We start from the raw sequence: 27,152 nt of genomic DNA, 5'->3' as shown, positions 1-27,152 counted from the left end.
TGTTTGAAAATACCGATTAACTTCCAACATATAATAAATTCATGTGTATTGGGTTTGCATATATCATAAAAACAAAAGTTTTTTATAAGGTACTAGCTGACTTAGAACGACCGAAAGGAATGGCCAAGGCTGGGTCAATTAACCTTGGCCCGAGCTTAGGTTGGCAATAAATGGCCAAGGCCTGGCATACCTCCTGTGAAAACGTGTTTTTTTGTTTAAAAATCGACAATATTTACTCGCGAATAAATCAAAAAGTATTGATTTTCAGAAAAAACTGTATGAAACAAATGTTATTCAGTCAATTTATGGATTTCCGCAATTATTTTTAATGAAAAACTGCTGGGGTGGTATCCCCTATTCCCAAAGAACAAAATCGACACAGAGTAGATATGAATTACAGGACAAGTAGAACCTGAATCCAAATTTTCATGAAAATCAATGGGATATGTGTTCAATTCACGGAAAAATGGTCATTGACTGGAATTCTCAAAGGATATACATGCGACCTTAGTCATCATTTCTCCTCGCAACCTTGGTTATCATGTCATCAACTGAATCAAAATACGAGGTCTGGGTATTAAATAACGAGGCTGCGCGACTAGAGGGCGCTCTAGATGGGTAGGGAAAAAACGAATAGTGCGTTGGGTGTCTAGGTATCTTGTCTATATGCACGTCCCAAAACATGTTTTCGTCACTAATATAGTATTTGTGCAGTAGCGGTTTGAAACAAACGGGTTTTTTTCTCGTGCCGAAACCCATGTGTAGTGAAAAACAGAAGCAATGTATCAATCTCAAATTTTTCTCGTTAAATTGAAAAAAAAAAAAACAATTCTCTATCTTATACGCGCGTGTTTTTGAGTGGTGTAAGCGCTTTTGTGATGCTCGAGAGAACACTGAAGATGACCAGTGCCCAGGTCACCCTGAGACTGTTTTAACTCCGGTAACAAAATCAACCAAACTGTTCGTGCAGATCGTCGATTGAGCATCCGGATGATTGTCGAGGCTGGAAACGCCAATAATAACATGGTTAGAAAAATTTTACACGCGGAATTACACATGACAAAAGTCTGTGCGAAGTTGGTACCAAAAAATCTGACCTCTGACCAAAAGCTCTTGCGTCAACGTTTCTACTCAGATTTAGCTAAGAGGTTATAAAAAGATCTGCTTTCAAAGGGACCCGATTTGAGTCGATGGAAGCGGTAAAGCAAAAAATGACAGAGCTCCTAAAGCCCGTCGCCAAAGAAGACTTCCAGCACTGCTTCGATCAATGGGAAAAACGTATGGTGAGATGTGTGTCGAGGGGTAGTGAGTATATTGAAGGGGAGCATTCGAATGTAGAATAATTTTTATAATACAACCCTTTATCGTAACCATTCTCGTTATTTAAATGCCAGACCTCGTATATCCATTCTCATTGACATTAGCCATTTTACACTTAAATTTCCTTGAAAATAATTCTCTCGACATAAATACGAAGTTAAAAGCTGCTATATTTTAGTCAATCATAATCCTGAGATTTATGTTCGACAGCTATAACTTAGTTGACAAGTTCTTATGTTGAGGATATCTATTGAAACAGATTAAGATTATGATAGTAGGAACAACAAATCAATCATTTTAATTGTGAACATGCTTTTATACAAAATTATTCCATTAAATTCTGTTTTTTAGGAGGGTTGACCAGAGATATTAGTTCGCTAGTAGTGCAAGAACAACCGACTCCAAGTAAGTTCATACTTTAAATAATTTTATACCGTATAAAGAGATATCAATAGAACAATAAGTAGCTTACTAGAAATATGAGATTTTCATAACATCTGTCATTTTATTTCTTGTTTAAACATTATCATGTAAATAATATCTGTATAGATATTTGAAATTTGCAAATTTCACTTAACATAATTACTTTTATGAATCAATTCTAACCAATTTATTCTTCAGAAATTTCCATAAAAAAGCTGTGGTAAATTTTCGAAATAGGTTGTAAGACTGTTTAGTTAAAGCGGTTAATCAAACAAAAAACTCCACAGATATCCAGGGAGTTTTGAAAAAAATAGCATCAAAAATAACAAAATCTAAATTGCAGGATGCTATCTCCTGGATTTGTATTAAAGTAGGCCTCTGCTGGGTACATGGCCATATGAAGTGGAAGGGAACTCTAAAGCAGATAAGCTTGCTTAAAGTAGGACGAGGGTATAGGACATGGAGGTAGCGCCAAGTTTGATAGATCCGAACTATGTCCAATCGTTCGACCGACGATTGACACCGATAGAACGCCATTAACCCAGGTGTCTCCGTATTTTGACACTAGTATCTTTTAGTGGAGTGGAGAGGCTTATTAAGCGCATCAGATAGAAATTCTGATTGACTTGACGTTACTCTCTATTTAAGTTATTTAACAAAATTCATCCTATTCGATTTGATAAGAAAAGACAAGAAAAAACTGCTTCATATATGATAGGAAATTGGTTATGCCGATCGCTGTATCTGATGAATCGAAAAGGGTTGCATTGGGGGTTGATCTACTTGAAAATAGAATTGAGAACATGGAATTTAAGCAAGATTGTAGCGAATAGGAATATAATTGTTGAATATCCGGCAAAATTTCCAAGAGTTTCGTGCTTTATTGGAAAAGATAAAAGTATCAGATGGAGAAAGCATTATACAAAGGGAGCTACATAAATCAGACTACAAAATATTACTGTTCATCTTCTTAAAGTGATAAAATATGTTCATGAAGTTAAGTCTGTGCTAGAGTATTGGTACTTATTTTTCTTAAACGATGTGTTATGGTTGAAAATACTAATCTGCATGGTGCTAATATTGCTCAACTGACTGATACGGGGTTGATACTTACATTTACTGTCCCGAAAAGATAGCAGAATTAAAAATAGGAATATTAATAATTTCATTATGGATTGGAAACGCTTGAAAATAAGTTTTGAAAGGAAAATAGTTAGAAAGAAAAGCTATATTTCCAAATAGTGGAAAATATAAAGTTTTTATCACTCTCCGAATATTTTTCGTAATAATATTTTTCTTATTATTCATTCGAACAATTCGTTAGTATGTTAAAAATTATAACGAAAATATAATCAAACCTTTGCGTAGTTTAGGACAATAAATACTCACACATATTATAATATGTAGAGATAGTTATTCTAATAAAATTAAAGGATCCTTTCAATATAACAAACTGTCAACTGATTATTCCCGTTACAACTTTTTTCAAAAATTATTTGTCGGATCGAATTAATTTATTTAGTCATCAAGGACATTACGTCTAATAGCTATTTTATGTTCTTAATCGCAGGCTCTCCAGACGAAGAGCGTCGTTTTTTCGCTTTTCATGATTGGGGAGTATCGATCTATGAACCATCTACGTGTCGTTTATATCACAGAATACAATCTACCGATATTATACCAGGAACACAAGTAAGTATAGTTTTATAAACTATAATTGGTGAAAGTTGAAATCGACATCGGTTGAACAGCATACTTTATATTTCTTGAATATTTTCGATTACCTATAGAAAAGAATCTGCAGAGCAAAAAGTTGAAAATATAAGGGAAGCAATATATTCAAGGCAGATATTTTTTTAAAATTGCATAAAAATAAATAAAATAAAAAAAAAAGTTTCCGGCATGATGAGACATGATGAAAGACAGGATCACCTTTTATTGAAACATTATGTCTAGGGGATCTTAAATTGACAATTGGCGTATATTGTTTCAATTTTTCTCAAATCAATTAGGAGCAGTTATTTATGAAAAGTATTTTTTCCTCAAATGGAAACTATAAAATTTCATCATTAGAGAAACACACAGATCCAAACTTTATTTATAAGACATAATCAAAAGAAGTGTACAGGAAAAAATTGATTCAAATAAAAAATTTGTACATGGAAAAATTTAGTTGAGCAGTAAATTATCATATATACATAGGTGGTTTTCCTTTTCCTATCCTAAGAATAACCATTGTTAAAGGCCAAGTTGCAGATTAGTTTAAAATCTACGTCTACGTCTATCAATAGCATCCCTTATCATTTACCATACTCATAAGATCTCTCTACGAAATCTACGAAATTTTTTTACAAAGCAAACCCCAAATATTTTTCATTTTTCTATTTATCCTTGAGACGGGATTACTTTTTTTTAAACACCCCGTAGATAAAGACTGCGTCATTCTGAGGTTTTAAGTTCACAATAACTCGATCTTGGAAGTTTCTCGCCCCATGTTCAAAAAATTATTAAGTAATCCAGTAATAGATTATATCTTATCATAATATTGAATTAACTTTAAAAATATGACAAATATTATATTAGTATAAGTCATACAGGACATAATATATTATCCAAATATTTCACTTCATTCAAATCAAAAACACCAAAAAAACAAAGAGAAGTAATATTATATGTCTTGTACTAATTGTGACGCTGTCTACATAGGACAGACCTCTCAATATTTAGAAAATAGGCTAAAAGGTCATCAATGCGATAAAAAAAATAGAATTGCATTAACAAACCATGAAAAAGCAACAAAACATAAATTGAATTATAAAGATTAAAAAATTCTTGAAACTGAATCTAATACACGATAAAGAGAATTTTTAGGAATGTTTCACATTCATAAGAACCAAAAACCTATAAGCTAAATTCTAATAAAATTACAAATAATTTAATTGATTCCTACTTTATATTTGAGATGTTAGGAATAGAGAAAAATTAATTTTTCTTATTAGAACAAAGTTCTAGTTGGATTTTATTTTTATTTTAATATTCATGATGATTGTGTAAACATCATATTCATATCAATCATATCAATATCATATTTTGATTTTGATTTATCGCTCTATTTTGTAAATTCTAATAAAATTACAAATAGTTTAGTTGATTACTGCTACATATTTGAGATATAGGGACCAAGAAAAAATTAATTTTTCTTAATAGAACAAAGTTCTAAGTTGTCTTCATTCTTATTTTGATATTCATGATGAAGGTGACCTATAAATCAATATAAATAAGCAAATTGTCAGTGTCAATATCATATTTTGATAAAGACTTAAAGAAAAGTCGAAGCGTCAAAATTTATCTTTCTTTCAAAAATTATCAAAAAAACTAATTTTAAAACAGAAGAGACCTTAAATCAAGAACATTTAGATGCATTAATATATCAAAAGGTCTAAGAAATAAGAAATCAAGAATATTTAGAAACATAAATATATTTCAAACTTGAGTATAATCAAACTTCTCAAGCTCTACCTCTATTCGTTCCCTTTATTTAGTTATTTTCACTCTTTTAAAATCTGATGTTACCTTTCCAATTCAATATCTTCTCGTCCTGACTTTTTTTTATTCCATCTTCCCCCTTGAGTGTTTTTCTAGCTATTCTGTTCACAGTCATTGTGTACACATGCTTTAATCACTTAACTTTTTGGGCTCTGACAACTTGTGTAATATTTTGACCTCTACTATTTTTTCCTTTTCCTCTCCCCAATATTATTTCATTTGCTTCGGATATTATTTTTGTTTTCAGAATATTATTTAGGAGCCCCTTTTGTTCTACAACTTGCTGTCCGATTTTTTAACTTTTTCGTCTGCTGAATCGTATTCGTGAATAACATTCTTCGATAGTTGAAGAACTTAACTTTTTCAAAATTATATTACTCTTTTTTCGGCCTGAAACGTCCTGCTTCTTCCTTTGCCGTTGCATTTGTTAATATTCAGTCTTTGCGCTATTTATTCTGATCTCGATTTTTTTATTCTTTTCCTAGTCTACTGTATAATTTTCTCAATTTACTTAGGGATCTGGATAGCAATACAATATTTTCTCCAATATGATAAATTTTGAAGCTTATGTCTGTACCTGCCCTTTCAAACCTTTTTTTTTGTATTTGCTCTTTCATGATGATTACTTCCAATGTGAGAATGAATAGTGGGTAAGGGGTCCCTGTCTTTTCTCAAAAACTTCCTGACAACCTTCCTTCCAATAATATATTGATTCCAGTTCTAACCAGAGTAAGTTTCACAATCTGTTTCCTTGAGACACCTATAACTTTTAAAATCTCACACAACTTCATCTTCTTGAATGTATCGTACGTTTGCTTACAATCTATCAATAGTCAATATTAGATGGAGTTCTATATTTTGATCTAGTTTATTGCTCTGTATTGTTTTTAAGAAGAAAATTTGGCCTGCCATGCTTCACCTTGCCCTTGAGCCTCCTTATGAATTGATCTCAGTTTGCTCCTAATTACTCAGAGCATAATCCTCTAGTTCTAGTAGCAAGTTTTGTCCCCTTTCTTATAGATGGAGTATATGATTGATCCAATCATCTGGTAAACCCTCTTCTTCCCATATTTTTTCTATCAGTTTGCAGATTCTCTCATGCAGCTCTTGTCCACTTATTTCAATATCTTCGCTTCTTCTTTTCCTTTCTTATTATCTTCCTTTTTCTATTTTTCTCGTATCTGAAGGTTCTTCTACTTCCCTTCCATTATAATCTTCTGCTGTCTGTTGGGATGTATATTAAGTAACACATATGAAAGGGTATGATATATACAAAAGTATGTTTTGTGCAAAAACAAACAACGGAGCAAACCTCTGGGTATAAATTATATTTTTTTTTCAACAGGAATACGTATGTGGCGACAAAGGTGTCAAATGTGAATGGGGTAAGGCCATAAATGTAGCAAATAGATACGTATACGCCAGCCAACCTAATAGGGATAGAATTCTGATAATATCCAAAGTGCAAATGGTTGTTGTAGATGTAGTTAGCACGGATAAATACCCAGTAGAATTACATCATGTGCCTCATCTGGATCAAGTATGGATATTGAACTGGAGATCTACAAATAATACCGGAATCAAAACTATACAGGTAAAATTTGACAAATATATTTATATTTTGATGGTATCCATTATCAATTATTATAATATGTATATGCGATTATCGTAATAGCGTTGCCTCATTCATAAACTCATTTCACAAATAAATTAATTAGCACTTGAAATTTATAAACAATTTTTCTCTAAAATTACGCTTTTAGATGGTTTCTAAGGAGTTTCTACATTAAATAGAGAGGAAATGGAATACCACCACAGCCGGCTTAGAATACAAATAAGTTCGCATTTTTTGGCAACTTCTTCAATTTCGTAGCTCAGAAAGGGGGGTTGAATCGCCCCTTGAGGTGCAATGATATAAAAATCAAAAAGTTTCCAGGAATAGCCTATTAAAGAGTCAATTACAACTGACAATCCCAGATTCATGAGAGACTTTGCCATTGAAACAGACTACCTTACATATTTCACCAATCGAGAACACCACCCCTCACTGAATTCTCACTATCAAAGACGTTCAATCAATCAGCTGAGCTGTGAGAAACTAGAACGGGAAAACCTGTGAAATTCTCTACCAAGACTGAATAATACTTTCTTATATCGCTCTTCAGCGTAATGTGTAAAGTTACTCATCGTTCAAACAATCCTTTGAGCACAATATCATTCTCAAATTTCAATTAGGATTCAAAAGACTTCATTCATTGTTATGTAATCACCAATCTTTATTCTCCTCGCAAGAGAAGCATTAAACCGAAGTCACTTTTCGGTAATCATAAAGTTTACAGAAAGCTTCCAGCCAGGTTTGGCATACCGGAATTGTTGAGAAGTTATAGAGTCATAGGCTGCTGAATGATATTGTAGTCTTCCTTCTTCACTTTATCAACAATTTATATTATAGCTCAATGCCAACATATCCCTGAAGATGATTACATTATATGTTGACGACACCGCATTGATCTATTCTGTTCTAGTCATTCGTTCACTCAACATCCGATACCAAAATACTCGAATTAGTGCTTGAGATAAAAGATGATTCTCAAACTCAAAAAAAATCATCAATTTCGCTGCCACTTTAGATAGAGTAGGAAAATGACACAATGTCATCGAGGTACTTCGACTTAACCATCCCTCCATCTCTTTTCGTATCTATAAAACAAACTGCGCTTATCCACTCATTTTTGCTCTCAATTGGATCTTGTTTTACAGGCAGTCAATTCAAAGGTTCTGCTAATAAAACTGCCGTTTCTCCCCCAGTAATAGTCTTATATCAATATAGCCAGAAATTGTATCCGTCTAAACGACTTACGGATCTCATCATCTAAAATAAAAATTACCACCTGAAATCACTGAGCAACTAAGCAGGAGTTACCGAGAAAATTATTTTTGATCACTCACTTTCCTTTTAAAAATTGAATAGTTGCCTTTTTGTTTAAAACTAGTTGCTTTGCGATTTATACAATAGGTAAAAACATCTTGTATTCAACTATAAATCACTTTAATGAACTAAAAAATATGTAATTTTAGCCCTTAAAAATAGAACACACCATCTCTCCCAAAGTATCCGGGAGTGGCCTAGGAGAGATGACTGGTGCTTATTTTTCCCTTCAGATCTTTTATCCCATTTTTTTCATTACCGCAATAGAACAAATGTCCGCAAACTTGGTACAATTTATGGGGCAAATATTTTATACATTTAAGAAATATATCGGAGGTTATGTTAGCGAATTTTTGGGATAGGTTTTTTCCTACTCACATAATGCACGCGGGAGGCATACAATTATCTGCAGCAATAAAAAAAAACCATTTTTTTGTGTGGAGGTTGACAAAGCTGCAGCTTTGAAACCTTTTTCAGCTGAAACATGACCTGGTCGATTATTTAATTGCAACCAAGATTCGTCCATGTTGTAAATGTGGCCAGATTTATTTAATAAGTCAATGCCCCCTACTGATTACCCAGACGATTTCCCAGATCGTCTGGGAAATAATTTATCAAGATTTTCGGTGGTTTTAAATGTATTAATTATTGTAAAAATTTTAAATTCACAGGTTTCAAAATTCAATATTCAAATTGACGTTGATAAAATATTTCTATAGCTATATTATGAGTGGTTTCTTATTCGGAACGTGGCAATGAAATACCAAAGCGGATTAGCTTTAATATATTTTCCGAGCTTTCGAATACTTATATATTCATTGTCTGGGACTGAAATTATGTTCATGTACGTACGTACAATAATTAATTAAGATTTGTAAGCAATGTAAAAATTTTACATTGATAGGTTTCAAAATTCAATATTCACATTGACGTTGATAGAAATATTGATTAATTAAAATATTTATTCTGGTTACTATAGGAATTTTTATTAATTTTCAATTGATTAGATAATGAATGACGTCATTCATAATTGAATTTTGAAACCTATGAATTTAAAATTTTGATAAGAATTAATAGAATTCAGAACCACCGAAAATCTTAATTAATTATTGTAAGTAAAATTTGATTTTATTATTTTTATACACATATACATATTTCTTATATTGTATTTGACCATAATTTCAATCTCAATCATAGCCTGCCCTCTCTGATGCCATATTAAAACTTTGTTTAATTCCTAATTGCTCAGCATACTCAAATGTAACTCTTTTGAATAATTGATGGTTGAAGGAAAACCTCGTGACCTCTTGTCTTTTACGCTAGCTAAGTCTTTTTTCGTTGTCTGCAACAAAGATTGATGATGGTCCCATAGGTCCCTTTATGTAACTGTTTTCTTTTGATCTTCTTTATAGTATTTTTGTGGAATATTATGAATCAGAGGGGCTCTATAAATAGTCATTTTGTCATTTTTCACTTCATCCATGGCATTCTTCAAATCGTTTTCACCACAGGTACCTAGATTAGCAGCCGCATTTCGTTTGTACTGATAAGGCAGCTATGGAAATATTGAAGTTTAAAAATCAATCAAAATTACTAAATTGTATGTCTATATTTCCAGTAAACACTATAACAATCTCTCGAGATTGTCTTGGAAGAATGTACATATTGAGTTGTTGAACCAATTTCTCAAATTTGTAGTTAATTTGTTAACCATTCAACTTAAATCAAACGTTTGTTTAAAAAACAATATCAAATTTCTTTCTGTTTCATTATTTTTACGAAAACACTTGTCGCACCTACTGAAACAAGACAAACTAAATTGAAAGTACTGCCATCGGAATTGATACTAGAACTTTATATTTCCCGTATGACCATATTCCCCGGAATTACCATATCCTCTCCTTCTTCTTACGTTAGGATTAGTCCTGTCCTGTATTTTCATGAAGGGTTTGCCAGTTGGGATGCTGAGGACCAGCTTTCATTCCACCTTATAGGTAGTCGTCCAGGAGGTCGGGTTGTGTCTGGTTTCTCTTCCTTTGCAATTTTTGCTAACCGTTCATTTGGCATTCTGTCAACATGGTCTCTCCATTCTCTTCTGCGGCTCCTTGCCCATCTTAATACATCCTGAATATCGCTCAAGTCCCTTATTTCTTCATTTCTCTTCCAATCCAGTAACGTATGTCCTGTTATTGATCTCAGAGTTCGCATTTCTGTTGTTCTTAGGAGCCGTTTAGTAGTTGTGTTTTCCGCTCTAGTTTCTATTTCATATGTCATGACCGGCCTTACGCAAGTTTTATATATTCTAATTTTACATTTTATGCTCATGTATTTATTTCACCTGATTTCTGATACCAGTCGCCACAGGTATTTTATTGCCTAATTTGTTTGCCGTTCTCACAAAGGTATAATTATCGATGTTAAGTTTTTCGATAACTCTTATTATATTGGGGTGAATGTTCCTTTTTTTTAGTAGAGTTATAATATCAGTTAAGCGTATCCTATCGAACGCTTGGGTGAGATCAATGAAGCACATACAGGCTGCCTTATTAAACTCTATGGCTTTTTCAGTTATTTGGCACATTATAAATATAGCATCTATAGCAGATCTGTTGTTTCTGAAACCTTGCTGTTCTTCACATATCCCGGTAGACATTACTTCTTCTGCTAAGATTTTAGTGAATAGTTTCAGAACCGTACTCATCAGGCTAATGCCTCAATAATTTTGGGGATAGGTTTTTTCTCCCTTTTTTAAAATCGGTATCAAAATACTTTCTTTTCATTCAGATGGTACATTTTTGACCTCTAGTATTTTATTGAAGAGAGATTGTAGTTCATCATATAGTGTGTCGCCTCCATATTTGATCATTTCGTCGATGCCTGGGGCTTTTCTGTTCTTTATCTTGGCTATAATTTGTTGTATTTTATGTATTTCCGTATTTCCATATCCAAAACTTTAATAAAAAAAGTCGTATATGAACTATATTATTTGTGCAAATTTGTCCCCCGCACTGTCGATCGATTTAGAGAGGATATTCCGTGAAATAAATAATTCAATTTATTGTTTTAGGTTATAAGAGACGCTGGTCAGAAGAGGAAACATCATACAGTACACCCAGAGCCAATAGATGGGCAATTTGATTTGGTCACTGGATTATTTATTCCTTCTCCTTTACAGGTGACTAATAATGCATAATTTCGAAAACTCTTACTAAACACTCATACATACTTTCCAAACCGTTGATGTTAAGTTTATAGGCTACAGAAATGTGGATATACAAAAACATTAATTCTACAAATAACAAAATAATGCTGTTTCAAAGGACCAGAAATACAAAATTATTCAAAATTTTCTGTGAAAAATGGATTAATTTTCGTAGAAGATTGCGACTCTGGCAAATTTGATATGGTCATCATAAAGTTTGAGATTTTCAATGGTGAACGCACTCAGAGCGTGTTGTCATACGAGTGCTACACATTCATCTTGATAAAAAAATTGAATTGAATCGTGCGATGATTTTCTATAACTTTCGACGTGGATTAAACCAACAGCATTCTGCCGATCAATTCTTTTTAATTTTAATTATTTACGAAAAATGAACAACGTCAAATTAATGGTATGATATTGTGTAAAAATATTCGTTAATACTACTCAATTATAACAAAAAATATAATTAATATTCTCCCCCAATAAGATATAACCCAGTTTTTATCGTTATCAAAACACTACATTCAAAATAGTGCTTCGAATATTAGTAGAACTTTTTCTTATAAAATGCCATTCTATGAATTCTAGAGCTCTACCAATTGGATCAAGACGGGGCTCGTAACTGCTTCTGTGTATCCAATTTCGTAATTCTCTTCACGCGAATTCACTCGTAATTGTTTGTAGAGTGTGTGTAAACTTCGCCAAATATTTTTTATATCGTAGCATAACTGCTGACAGTATGATGTTTAATGCCTGTTTAATTTTCACATATTCCTCTTTCTTTCAGGAATTATCTCACTATAGCTTCAAGTACGGATACGTGACTCATACTAATCAAAGGGGATTGTACAAATTAGATTTGGTTAATCTGCGTTATACGAGTTCGGTGGATCTTACGCCTTACAACTGTGTACCGACTCAAGTTAGATTTTCTTCATTGTGTAAGTTCGCTAATCTTTGGTCCTCAAAGTTTGTTGAGAAATAAAATTAGCTAGGATTATATAACGATCATACTAGACATTCGTTGTAAATATTTGAAACACCGTGTTGCATAATTTAGATGGTTTTGGGGGTTTTGGGTTTTCGGACACGATATTTTTAACAAATTTATTTTCAAACTTCGCCGACTTCAGATTCTACCAGAAGTCAGCTGTAATTTTGTTATTTCAAATAGAATATGTTAATACATTTTTGAAATCTACGTAAAATTTTAGTACATTTTGTCTGAAAACTTTCTTCGAAAAATGCATACTTTTTGAGTTTTGAGAAAATTTGACCGTTGCAGAGCCTTACAAATTATTTTTTCACTAAGATACCATTAAATATATGAAAATGGTTTCTATTCGGTTGCTTTTAGCAAGATCAGACATATTTGAATCGATGTTGAAAAATTGTTTGAGTGTGTATATAAAGTTTAACTTCATAAATATCAAATTTCTATTTTTTCAAATAGAACCAACCGGTTTTTTCTATTTTAATGCATTCAGAGGTACAAAATAAGGCAAATTAATGTACTTTCCTATACCTAAACTTTACCGTTATCCAGATATTCAATGTTTTCTGTAAATTTTTTGAGATGCAGGTGTGGTCTAAATTTTATTTTGACCGGTTGATACAAGCACTAAGAAATAAAAAAGTATTTTTCTTTATCCTGTCAAGGTCTTTAAAAAAATCAAATCAAATTGTATTTACTAATCTCCATTATTAAATTGAGAATGAGCCATTTTAACGATTTTCGAAAGAAGCAACAATTGCCTAATGAGAGTTAAATAAGTGTCATTTACTACAAAGCCTACTAAAAGTATACATAAAAAATTAGAACTTGTTACAAAATACAATAATAATTTAAAACCTCAAATACGTCGGAAACGCCTAAAAGTTGGAATGGGATTTTGTTCCTTGTGCTTGTATCAACGGACTAAAATAAAATTTAGACCATGCTTGCATCTCTAAAGATTTACAGAAAACATTTAATACCTGGATAATGGTAAGGTTTAGGTATAGGAAACTACACATAAATTTTCCTTATTGCCTTAATGCCTGAATGCATCAAAATAGAAAAAACCGGGTGGTTGTATTTAGAAAAATAAAGAGAACTTGATATTTATGAAGTTAAGCTTTGAACACTTTTTATACACACCCTGGATAAAATGAAAAATTTTTCAACATAGATTCAAATACGTCTGACCTTGCTTAAAGTAATCGAAAAAAAACCATTTTCATATCTTCGAGGGTATGTTCGTAAAAAAATAATTTATAAGGGTCGTCAACTGTCAAATTTTTTACAAAAAAATTAATAACTCAAAAAGTATGCATTTTTCGAAAAAAGTAGACAAAAGTATACTAAAATCCTACTTTAATTTCAAAAATGTGCAAATTTCCATGATTTAACTATAAGTATTTTGCCATATACAGATAATTTTGACTCGTCGTAGGACACCCTATATAATGTAGTAGTGGTCAATTTATCGACCGTGCTCGACTGGTCGACGACAATAGACCTAGATAGGAAGAAAAGAGGAAAATAGAAGGAGAAAAAAGGAAAATAAGATATTGAAGGTGGAGATTGAAATTTTAAACGTTAGAATTCACAGCTTGCTAGAAACAATTCAACGGATGGAGGCCATCATAGCAAGATTTCTATGAAAGATGGAAAAATCACAATAAAAAAAGGAGAAAGAAGTTCGTCCTACTACTATAGAAGAATAAAAGTGAGAGCCCCAAAAATCAATCGACGTACCCTGAGTTAACAAAGAACAAACAAGACTGCCCCATAGAAGGATATACAGTAGTAAACAATAAGAAAAAGAGGAAGAAAGCGAAGAGGATATCCACAATTGTACAAGAACTCGAAAAAAATGAGGAGAAAAGAAGAGAAAAAGTTCCCACTCATTTGGATAGCAATAAGGAAGCAGTACAGAGGAAAATCGATGTTCCGTGTAAAATGGGAATGCACACTGGGAAAGTAACCTCAGCGATAAAAGAGGACTTCAACAAAATGAAGATGCTCCTGACCGAGTATAAAGAGAAAAGAAGGTAAGGAAGCTAGTTGCGAAAGGACTGGAAAATGGATTAAAACAAAAAAAATTTGCCAACTGACGAGACGCACTCAAAAAAACAGGTAAAGGGAAACGGAGGACAGCAGGATCACTAGGTTGAGTTAGGTTGGTAAAAAATTTACAAAAACACAAAAAAAATATTTTTAATGATCCTAGGTTTACCCACAAGAGGACATCCCCCGACACGGTAATTCCGCACTTCATAAACAAATGCCGAGTTATACATCGGGGACAGCTGTAAAGAAGGCGAAGAACTACTCGGATTCGATCTTTTCTTGCCAACGAAGGTGGAATGGGCTTATCCGAGGCAGCGAAAGCACATTCACACATTAAGACATCCAGAAAAGCAAGACAAGAGTGTATAGTCAACAGGCTAACTCTTAACAAAAAGATAGGACTTCGAAGCACCTCGCAACGACAGAGGGTTGGTGGAATGACCTTCTACGCATCCACCTGTGGATTTATCCGGTAGTGGATGCTTAGAGGCACGGGTTTTCTCAAGCGCACGTGTGTGATTGTGATTTTGATATGTTAGTGTTGGTGTAGTAGTAATGTGATTATTGAAAAGTACCGGAGCAATCTCAATCTTACGTGAAATAAATCGGAAAAAATAACAACAAAATGAGGGATACAGCGTGTTAATCAGATAATTGAAAACCAATAAAAAGAAAGTGGAACGACAATTTTAAAAGTGTTCCATGATTATGGTTTCAAGTATTTCCAATGACAAATCATTAATTATCAATGAATATAACTATGGTTATATTTTATAATAGTCGTGAAATAATTATATTTTCATCAAAAATTTATTGTTTAAGTTTGTGTTGATTTGACTGCAGATTAACTACATTAACTAATTATGTCATAAATACTTGCTGTTTGTCCTTAGATATTCATATAAAATAAATTAAACTTTTAAATACGTTTTAGACGGTATTGTGATAATGCAGTGTCTGGAACCGATAACTAGTAGACCGACAGGACAGCTCGTTCTAGATTATTTAACTGATAGCGTTATTGCTATCAAGCCAAATCTACCAGGAGTACCATACATTTCGCCAGATTCCAGAAAACTAGTCACATTAGACCGAACTACCAGTGGTGCTACACTCATTGTCCAGGAAATTACGTGTGAGTTTGTATCATTTTTTACGTCACTAAGACTAAGTTTGCATTTAACACTATTTTTTAAGAAATACAATAGACAGGAAGCTATTTCTTGGAGAAATCTGGATGTTATAATCACATCTTCATTTTTAATATGATGAACACTTAAGCAGTATGTCCAGAGTTGACGCTTATAATAACATATTCCTATGCTAATAACAGAGGCTGGAGGTGTTTTCATAAGATCGAAGCAAATTACACATACATTCTCATTATTTTTATAGATTTCTATATCTTTTTTTTAGCCTTCTCTTGCAGCATTTGCCTTGAGCAAATGCAAGTTTCTTTCTTGTTCAAGTCTTGTTTTTTCATCATAATCCGCCGCTTTGATTTTGATATTAAATGCATCACACTTTTTATATGAATCTGTTACAGGAAGATGAAAACTCAGGTTAAATTTTTCATTAAATACTTTGCTAAAAATAAACTGCGAAGCTAGATTTTCAACTCTTTCAGCGTAAAGAGAATACAAAGTACTCAAATTCAAATTTGGCGATAACTATTTGCGGTTTATTGTCGTATGAATTGAGTAATGTCACTGTCAACCTATCCCGACAAATTACTGAGTTGCTAGTGTGCAAAAATGGCTTTTGCGTTTTTGTCACAAGATGTTGCTGCTATGAAAAAAGATATTTAGTGGCGCCGTCTTTTAATTACATGAGAAACTGAGATTAGGCTATTTTTGCATCGAAATATTGACACTGCTGAATTAGTTTATGTACTGAACTTCAATATAGAGAAATTGTTGGTTAGGCCACTTTTGCGCTGTCGGCCTCAATTGTAAATGTAAAATGTAAATGTAAGAGTATAAATCTGAGTGCTACATGAAAAGCTTAAATAATCCATACAGTTCATTTCTAATCAAATATACTGTACAATTCCAAACTTTGAGAAACTTGATTAATGAAATTTTGTGATTGCTGCTTCAAATAATGATATTTTTCTTTAAATTACTTATTATAATAATCAAATTTCCAGCATCGACATCATCAACTAAATCGGAATTTCTGGACCCGTTGGTGATATCCATACTGAACACACACTGAAAACACTACTGTTTTCTGATACTGAAGGTAAACTCGCTTCAATCTCTGAAGACGATAACTTGGTTATCGAAACTGGGTAATTGTGAGTGTTGGTGTAGTGGTAGTGTAAATAGTGTGTTCAGTATCGACCCCATAGGATTTTATGAACATTGACTTTAATGTTTGTCCAAACGTTTGATTCAAATAAATTTGAGAGTTGATGCAACAAATTGATGTTAAACATATTGTGGTAAATGTTTGATTCAATCTGCTTTGAAGGTATTTTGTTTTTATTATTCTTATGAAGCGGTCAATGTGGAACATGATTATTTATAAGCACCTCCTGGTTCAGATGTAGTGCTTTAAAAATCTCAACTTTTATCTGACAACGATATCTCTTGCCAAGCGTCATTTAAACGGTTCCGATTTTTATGATTTGGTTGTTTGAGATTCCATGGTACAGCACGCTGAGAAATTCCATAAAAAATTCATTGCCAACGAAAAACTGATTTCAAGCTAATGCAATAATGAACACTTCACGACAAAACATATGTTTAACGCGTGACTCTTACGGATCTTTGTGGTCATCGTAGTTTATTCAAAATTTGACAAATGTACTTAGCGTTTTAGCTCATCAACCAATTCGGCAGAAGTATACAAGTTATCCCCAGTAACGTCTCTGTTGATATTTGCAATTGGTTCGACTATTTCAGTCGGATGAGATAAATTAGACTTTTGTGTATTAGTCAAACTTTTTCCAGTGTACACTTTGGTGTATAACATATATTGTATTCCCGAATCATCCAGAACCTGTACTTTATACTTATAAGATTCTTGGAAATATACATTTCGAATAAACAAAAACATCTAACTCGTAATGTCAAACAGATTTTTGCCTATACCATAAGCTGCTCACATTGATTAGAGATCTTTGTAGACATATTTCCATGAACTTAAGACGAATAATAGCCCAATGCCCAAATATTTCGGCATTTAAAAACGTAGATTATTTTATGTTCATCAGGTTGATTTTTTCAATTGTATACGTTATTATAGTATCTAAAATATTATTCGTAAACAATAGTGTCCAAGCTTCTGTGGTGTGGATGATGGGTTAGCCCGTACGGGTCCTTTCAGTTCTGGTTGAAATTTTATTATGTTGTGAGGCTCGAATTTGGACTTTTCTGGTACTTATTTGAACTATTTGGTTAACCAAAAACTTTGGTTTACATTCCTCTTTATCAGACGAACAATCCACTTCACTAGCCGATTTCGTTATCACTATAACATCATCCTGTTCATGTTTGTCACTTTGCGTTGTAGTGGCTTAATATGAACTGAGCAGATTTTGCACCGTCTTCTACTTCTTTTACGTTATTCCGAGGGTTAGTATCTTGTGTATCCTTCCAATCTTCCAAAGTAGATAATGATAATAACATTTTGCGAATAATTATTTGATTAGTATGTGCTACTTTTCGGAGCTTACATCATAAGGATACGAAGGAATGTGGAATCACCTGTTGAATAGTCAGTTTGCGTGATATGATGATCTCGATGGCACAAAATAAAATCCAAGTGATAGCTACTGATGGAGCGACATGACAGTAGAAATTGTTTTGGCCAAGAAGAGAACAATGCCGTGAAGAAGTCAATCCATTATCTACGTGGACGATATGTATATCCATGATGTGTAACATATTCGAGAAAAGGATGAACAGATATTATAATCAATTAAAGAACAAAACAGAATTTGATCATTGTACATTTGTGAATAATCTCAAAAATAATAGACCAATAGTTTGAAACTGATGTCTTCACTTTATATATAAAAAGCACGATAAGGATTACTCTCAACTTATACTGAGGAGCTCCGGAAAATTTCTTGGAGTCAAGAAAAAATGGATTTGCAAAACTCAATTTCTTAAGTCTCCGCCAACAAAAAATGAAGTATTTGGGCGTAAACATCCCGGAAAATTATGTAACTCTGTCATTAGAAGTTGTAAATGTAACGTTAGTAGCGTTTCAATAAAAAAATGATTTGAAAACAAACTCTAGATCTTAATAAACACAATGTAATTTCATAGTTGTTTCTACGAGGATTTTCAAAAAAATTATTGAACTTTGTTTTTCGGCACTGCAGCGAACCGTTTTTTGAGAAAACTAAAAAAATTGAGTGGAAAATAAACTGGATATCTTAATAAACAACAATAATAAAGATTATTCTCAACTTATACTGTTGAACTCCGCCAAGAAAAAACGAAGTACTTGGGCATAATATCAAGTTTACTTAAAACGAATGGAAATCGTTGGTAGCGTTTTAAAAAAAAATTGATTGGAAAATAAACTGGAGATCTTAATAATTACAACGTAATTTCATACTTGTTTCTACGAGTAGTTTCCAAAATATTACTTAATTTTGTTTTTCGGCACTGCAGCGAACCGTTTTTTGAGAAAACTAAAAAAATTTATTGGAAAATAAACTGGATATCTTAATAAACAAAACGTAATTTCATACTTGTTTTTACGATGATTTTCAAAAATATTATTAAACTTTATTTTTCGGCTCTGCAGCAAACCGTTTTTTGAGAAATCGAGTAGTTGTATGGAAAAAGGGTAGAAGCTCTTTTTTGCATGAAAATTAAACGTTCACTCTATGGAAATGTGGTACTCAAAGTGTCATAGAAGATAATTTTTTCTTATTACAAACTATTTCAGAAAGCAATCATTATTTCTCAAGATTCTTCTTTTAAAAAAAGTGTGTGCTAATTTTGAGTATGTCACTTTTTTAAACCAGTATTTTATTTTACCGTACTATATAGAATATCAATTTAAAAATATATTGTTTTGCCTCTAATTTTAGCAAATGGATTATCCTTCAACTTCGATGTCAAAACTACTTTGAACATATCGGATATAACATTCTATCCAAGTCAATCAACTCACAGCTACGACATCTATGCGTCGGCTCAAGATAAAGAAGGGATACTTTTTCTCAATCTATTAACTGGTTAGTGAATTTTTTGATGATGTTCTCAATAAATTCAGAATATTCTACCATAATATTCATATAGACCCTTAAGAAGGTTATCGGACGCTCATGGTTAGCTCTTTTATATTATATGCACCAATTCTAGAGAACGGTTCACGGTTTCACAATTTTTGAAATTTTTTTCGCACTATTCAAACAAATTAGTTATTTCTAGTATCTGCATGCCTTTATTTACTTGCTATGGGTATCTGGTTTTTGATCCTAGATCCATTGATCTCCATCATCCATCACTTGGGACATTAGAATTGGTTAAAATAATGAAGAATTATTATCTGGAATTTGTAAAGATTGGCCTGTATACGAGGATATATTGAAAAATTCTTAGCCTACTATAGAACTAAACAAAATTTCAATGTAAAAATATTTTATTACTCAATATATTCTCCTCTTAATTGGATGCGTCTCTAGACTTTAAAAAAAATGTTTTTCTTACTCCGCAAACCAAACCTCCACAGCTTTTAATACCTCCTCGCTGGAAGAAAATTTACGACCTTTTAATTCTAGTAATTCAAACCCTAAATCACGAATATTTTGCATGGAAACATGAGATTTAGTGCAGGGGCTTTGTCCTGCAAAAACAAAAGACCTTTGGATAGCTTTCCGCGTCTTTTCTCTCCAATTTTTTCCCGTAGAATGTTCAGTAATGTCGAATAGTAATCTCCAGTTATTTTTCTACCCTTATCCAAAAAATCAATCATGATTACTCCATTGCAATCCCAAAAAACTGAAGCAAGAACTTTTATAGCAGATTTTTGGACACGAAACTTCTTAGGTCTTGGAGAACCAGAGCGACGCCATTCCATCGATTGTTGCTTTGTTTTTGGATCGTAGAAATGTACCCAAGTCTCATCTATAGTAACGATTCCGTTTAAGAAGTGTACATAGTTTTCAAATCGACCACAGTCCGAACGCGATGCTTCTACCCTTGCACGCTTTTGGTCAACATGCAAACATTTGGGGATCCATTTTGCAGCAATTTTTGTCATGTCCAAATTGACGTGTACTATATGATGAAAGCGTTGGTATGAAATATTCAGTCTGATAAAATCATGTCTTGAACTGCCATCGATATTTTCGGGGACTAACACAGAAACTGTCCTTTCCGATCGGTCATCATTTTCAATGGAAAATTTACCTCTTTTGAAGCTTGCAGTCCATTTTTTTACGGTCTTATACGAAAGACATTGATCACCAAGGGTATTGAGCATATCTTCGTAAATCTACTTACCTCTTAACCCTTTCAGATACAGATACTTGATGATGGCTCAATACTGGATCTTTCGATTTTCACAATTTCGATAGACACCTTTTTTCTTTTAATTCATTGCGTAAATCTGGTTTACTTTTTTGATTTCACACTGACACTTCTAACAAGTTATTGTTCGTTGCTATGGTAACGAAATATTTTGTTTATGCATGGAACTGGTCTAGGCTAACTAGATATCAATACATCCTCGTATGTACAACAAATGCCTTGAAAACACGAGAACGGTTGCAGTAGACGTAGTTCATTCACTTCTTCATGTATTATTGGAAAATGTGGCGGAAAAAACTCTTGAAGCAATTATGGACAGAAATGCCATAATATGCATATCACGAGGATGCATCAAAACCATAACAGGGAAATAGGGATGTACGGGCTCAAAATCGAACATTTAAAGCATTTGCAATACACCAAGTACGTTCGAAGTAGTCGTTATGCGATATGTTGAAGCAGGGGTGGATAAATACGGGAACTTGAGAGAGGAAAATATATTGTATTTAACGTATCAACGTTAGTAAGAACAATTTACGAATATTAAGTTTTGTTGGGGCAATCGATTCATGAAGACGACAGATCTATCAACTTCTAGATTCTCCTACGTGTAGGACAAAACCTCTTCCATATTCACTAGGAGTAAAGATTGCGAAACTCCATTGCAATACATCTAGGAACCACTAAAAGAAGTGAAATCAATTTATTTCAACACTTAGTATCACCAGTGTCATATTAATTGAAGAGGACATAATAGATCCTTTCGGTCGCAATGTGTATAAAACCCTGATACGGTATGGAGCAGCCAAATGGAATAAATACGCTTGAATAAGTTGATTTGTAATTTTAAATGCACATATTCCTCAAAAAACAAATAATACAGGGTGTTATGTGACCGGATTCTAATCCTAACTTCTCATGTTCTATGAGTTGACATAAAAACATAGTACTGGAAAGCGTAATAGACAAACACTCGATGTGGCATTAATTCTTCTGTGGTATCAACTACAGAACAAAAAAGCATTGGAAAAGAAGGTAGATAGGAGCCAAATCAATTATAGGAACAACCTACAGGGTCTGAGTCAGGAAAATGGGAAACTATAACCATAGAAGATCTGCTGAATGTATCAATAATCTAGGCATACTAACAGTAGTCCAATCTGGGTATTTTCGCCTCAATAGACACCTGAAGACGCTGGACTTAGCAGATAATGCAGCGTGAAGATTTTATTGCACAGAGGACGAAACCTCTATACACATTCTCTCGAAGTGTGAAAAACTATAGAACTCCAGAGCACTACACCTGGGAGCGTATGAAATAGAAGATGAAGATCTTTGGCATCTACAGCATCCCACATCCTGTGTTTCCTAAAAGGAGTGGGATTAACAGATATGCTGTAAACACTGGATCCTTAGGGAAACATTTTATTTAGTATGATTTGTTTCGTTTCATGTTGGTAAATAAAAAGGCGTTTCTAAAAATGATACCATCTCAGGAGCTCATAGAAGGTGATTTTAATAGTTATATTAAGAGAATAAATAATGGTAAATTTTGGAATTAATGAAATAGAATGATAATAGAATTACACAACAAGATGAAAATTATTCTGATAAAAAAACTTGTCCAAGTTAGTAGAAAAATTCGAATACAACAAAACATTTTAGAGAGTGTGGATGTAAAGTCACAATTATCATAGAAATGGGATACTCTGTGAAAACACGAAAGTGAATTTGAGGTAATTGAAATAAAGCATTCGAGAAAAATGGAAGGATTAAGCAGATAAATATATAAAGGTAAATCATGATATAGAAAAATATGAAAAGATGTCACAAACTTCCAATTCGATGCCTATAGGTATGAGGATTGGAAAATAAGGTTTAAAAATTTTTTTTACTGGTTAGTAGTATCTCCTAATCTAACTTCCTTAGTTAAGAAATCTTATAGAAATAATCATGTTAATAATTTTGATATAGGCTGAAATATTCGTTTATGGTACTAATTAAATTTAATTTGGGCTTTCATCAACAGGTAAAGTAGAAATGATCACTGGAGTGGGTAGAGCAGTTCCGCTTCATCTAATAAAATGGAATAACCCAAATAGACCGATCAGCGGATCTGGTACGTTGATTTTTATCTCTTTTCTATTTTGAAATTTTGTTGATCTATAACTCTTTTCTCATTTTTTCCAGGACTTTTTGGACAGTATATGGTAACTCCAGCTAACGAAGCTTTATTTGTTATTAACGGCAGATCGAGAACAGTGAATTGCGAAATCGGAGGTGTACTACATCCCAGTCATGTTGTGTGGACAACATTGAAATTTCATTAGTTAGAAAATTTTTCATGAAGCATTATTTTCACGTCCCCAAGAAGCACTAACAAGATCACCGTATTCAATGCCTCTACGGGATAGGAAATTTAGCTCCTTATTCCATTTGTTTCAGTTTGTTTATTCAGATATTGTGGACGTTTCAATTGTAATCACCTTTAGAGCCTTATTTTTACGGACAGATACTAAGATCAGCGAATTTACATATATACAGTACGATTGTATCATTTATGATTTGAAACATTCATTTTATAATACTGAGATTCTAAATATGTATCAAGTTATCAAGGAAAGGGTAAATTTCAACTGAAATCATGTCCACTCATGATTCATGACGGAAATAATTCTGAATTAATTATTAAACTATCTACTGTTTGATATTCGAATAATTGTCATGTGTAATACGAAAGTCAATCAAATATGAAGGATATTTTTCTTTGAATAAAATTCATTTCACAAGAAACAGTTACATTTCTAAATTTTTCTATATAATTCTAGCCTAACATAACCATTTTTTGCCTTGAGGTAGGGCGGAAGCCTTCCTTTGAGCTTTGTGGACGCCGCGGGAGGACAACGGATTCTCATATCTTCGGCGCACCTAATATAACCTAACCTAACTTATCTGATCTGACTTAACCTAACCTTATTTTACACAACCTAACCTAAGCTTGAGACTTTGTATTAGAAGGAAATAAATGGGGGCCACTCCTAAACCTCAATTTAAGCCTTGTTTCTTCGGTATTTACACGAAAAATATTACCTTCATATATCTTATTTATATTCAGAAAATGTATTTCATTCTAATGCAATGTCTTAAGCTTGTAAGTGTGAAGCTTTTAAACTTGGGGATGGACGCAGGGGATAATTTTCTGAAAAGAACCGCTCAAAAAAGTATAAGAAAAAATAGATCAAAATTCAAAAGAAAGAAGTTAAGTTCTTTTCTACTAGAAGAAATTCAAATTTTATTCCCAAATTTGTTTTCCTTGCGCCCCTGCAAAGTGGTCAAAAAGATTTCTTTTCAGTATAATACTACATCTCCACAATTAATTATTGTTGTAAGAATAAGTTATATTACGATGAAAATTTTGAAATCGACCCCAATACTGAAGATTCGTCGAATATGCTCTGAAGAAAACAAAAATTGTGGCTCCTTAAATGCTAAACAAAATGTAGTAAAAGGCTCAATAACGAATAGGCTCATTATTCGAGACCTTTAGTTAGCATATCTACTATTTTTAATGCTTCAAAATTCCTTACATTTGGTAGAGAGAAGAAAATATTTAAAAAAACATATAAAAAACATGAAAAATCCTCGAAACTAGGCAAATTGCGGTACCTCCTGTTTCCCCCCACCTCGACATATCGAGCTTATATATACGTTGAAATGTCATATTTGACCTCTACTACTCGAATATCATACCGAAAATTCGATCCTGAAGAATGTATTCGATCTATTGAAGAAAAACCACAATTTTGACGTATTTGTCACAAAAATCGAAAAATGGGGAATTTTTCAATTTGAAATTTGGGGCACCTCTCGAGGTAGAATATCGAAAGTAATGACATATTTATTTTCAGCAAGGTCAAAATATGTAAAATCTACCTTAGGAACATCAAACTTGCTCTTCTCACTTTTTCCCTGGGGGGGGGGGGGGTGGGTGTTGTAGAACCTCAGAAATCGGCGAATTTTGAGGGGCTAACGATCTCTAAAATTTTATTTTGGTATCATTGCCCAGCATACCAATTTTCATGCTTCTATCATTAATTGCCACTTTTCCTAAAATTCACCAATTGCCACTGCACCTGATGCTCTTTCCACCAGATTGCCTTGCAAAACATCTATTAAAATCAGTTAATACTATTATGGACATGGAATAAACTATTCTTAAGATGACCTTTAAACATTTAAACAAAAACTACTTTTTAAATTCTAAACATATATAAATGCGAAAAAGTGGAAATTGTCAAGCATAAAAAATAACAATAGAATTTGAGAGTAAATTTTCTGTCCACGGCAGACTTAGTTTAATAGCGCATAGAGCAAACTTATAATCTACTAAAGCTGATGCGTAATTGAAATCCGGTTCTCATTTGCAGGTTATACCATTCATTGGCTGCGATCAAATTGGGAATTTTAAACACCCGGACGGTATATTTGTAAATAGAAGACCTGTCTGCCAAAAGACGCGAATCGATATAAAGTAATATTAAAACAGACGACAGAAACGTGAATGTTGCGAATAGCGAGCTGTATACATCTAATGAATGGAATGGATTTCCACCTGAAACACCTGTGTGAATATTAGACAGTAGAAAAGTTTTGGAAGAAGCATTTTTTCATCAAAGTTCGTTATAATAAAACTTTAGTGCTCCGTCCCTTTTTTTGCAGTATTTCATATGAAGAAATATTGTTATCAGTTTCCACATATTATTTTCTTACGCATCTTTAAATTTGGAATTATGTGTTAATTATACTCAAAGCTGGACGGTATAAGTATCAGTCGGACTCTGACTAACGCATCTGCCGAATCAACATTCCTCGAAATAATGGTATAATGGTATTTCCATTTATGCGCCAGGGTGGCCATTCTAATGCTTTTTTACGTAACTCTGGCCGTTATATTGATACCAAATTCCATCCAAAGGTAACACGAGATTGTTGGGATAAGGATATTTCTGGTATAATATCATTTCGTAACACATTTTGCTTTAATATTTTGCATTTTTTGCAGTCACTAAGTGTGTCTCTCGTTCACTTAACAGGAATTAAAACTGAATCAAGTCCACCGATAATATTCACAGTTGAACCGAAACGTGTCATCATTAGAAAATAGAATTTTTTCTTCCAAGTTATTCAAAAACTGCGTTTTGGACATTTTTTACTTTGGTCATTGGTAGTCTAAAAGAGCTTCTCATATATTTTTCCAAATAATGATTAATCAAGAATAAAATCGTTATAATTCTTGGAATTTATATAGGTATGAGCTCTATATCTTATTTTTCTCACGATGTGGAGTTTCAACAATTGGACCTGAACACTTAAACATCATCAACAGTTATAATTTATGTAGATAAAGTACCAAATACGTTCCAGCTGTTCATCTGTGATAACCCGAGAAATTATTTTAGTAGTTTCTTTATTTGATAAATGATTATTGATTTAATATTTTTGCTAGTAATTGCAAAGGAACTGAATTCAAGTAATAATTGATCTAAATCACTATTCATAAATAGTTTACTTGAAGAAGGTAGTAAAATTCAACATATTACGACAAAAGAGACGTAAAAAGGAAATCCAGATTTTCGTAACAGCCAAATAAAATAAGTAACTTACTTATACATTAGCTTTATTTCCGGGAGGAACTTCTAGTTGCTTCTTCTTTTTAGGCTCTTCAAATAGTTAGTAAAGTATTGAAATACATGGTAATGAACTGATCACTTCAGGGGAGAAATTTTTTAAATGGGCTTATTGATATTGATTGATTTCTTTGTATTCACACATGGAAAAAGTAGTTTGGAGTATGAAAATTGGATAAAACTTATTATTATAGCTTGATTTTTGTAAAGTTAGGCTTACATTATTATACTATAATTACTAGGTGACATGAAAAAAACCTAACCTAACCCTAAATCACTTTACCTAATCTACTGCTGTAGATAAACTATTTTAAAGCCATAGTATTATTATTAACAGAAAATCATGACTAGAAATATATGTCTCTCACACCTTAAATCCTAATTAAAATTACTTGTGACACATATTTATAATATCGTACTGTATATATTTTACATCACTCTGTGTATGAAAACACTTTGCTAAAAGGCTGATAAAGTTGAGCGAGTT

General features: G+C 32.8%; 1 protein-coding gene across 1 annotated transcript in view; it reads left to right on the top strand.

Annotated features, from left to right (window-relative positions):
• LOC130449779 (follistatin-related protein 5-like) overlaps nt 1-24,932 on the top strand; it is a 276,273-nt gene extending 251,341 nt beyond the window's left edge. The window contains exons 12-20 of the mRNA XM_056787780.1: nt 1,672-1,725; nt 3,314-3,435; nt 6,635-6,883; nt 11,286-11,393; nt 12,211-12,364; nt 15,413-15,613; nt 19,535-19,681; nt 23,008-23,097; nt 23,169-24,932. Coding sequence (XP_056643758.1) covers nt 1,672-1,725; nt 3,314-3,435; nt 6,635-6,883; nt 11,286-11,393; nt 12,211-12,364; nt 15,413-15,613; nt 19,535-19,681; nt 23,008-23,097; nt 23,169-23,308 — 1,265 coding nt within the window. The 3' untranslated portion in view covers nt 23,309-24,932. The remainder of the gene's footprint in view (nt 1-1,671; nt 1,726-3,313; nt 3,436-6,634; nt 6,884-11,285; nt 11,394-12,210; nt 12,365-15,412; nt 15,614-19,534; nt 19,682-23,007; nt 23,098-23,168) is intronic.
• The last annotated feature ends 2,220 nt before the right edge of the window (nt 24,933-27,152 follow it).

This window comes from Diorhabda sublineata, chromosome 10 (genome assembly GCF_026230105.1).
Source record: "Diorhabda sublineata isolate icDioSubl1.1 chromosome 10, icDioSubl1.1, whole genome shotgun sequence".
Classification (NCBI taxonomy): domain Eukaryota; kingdom Metazoa; phylum Arthropoda; class Insecta; order Coleoptera; family Chrysomelidae; genus Diorhabda; species Diorhabda sublineata.
Note: the sequence above shows the minus strand (reverse complement) of the source record. Positions and strands in the feature narration are given on the sequence as shown.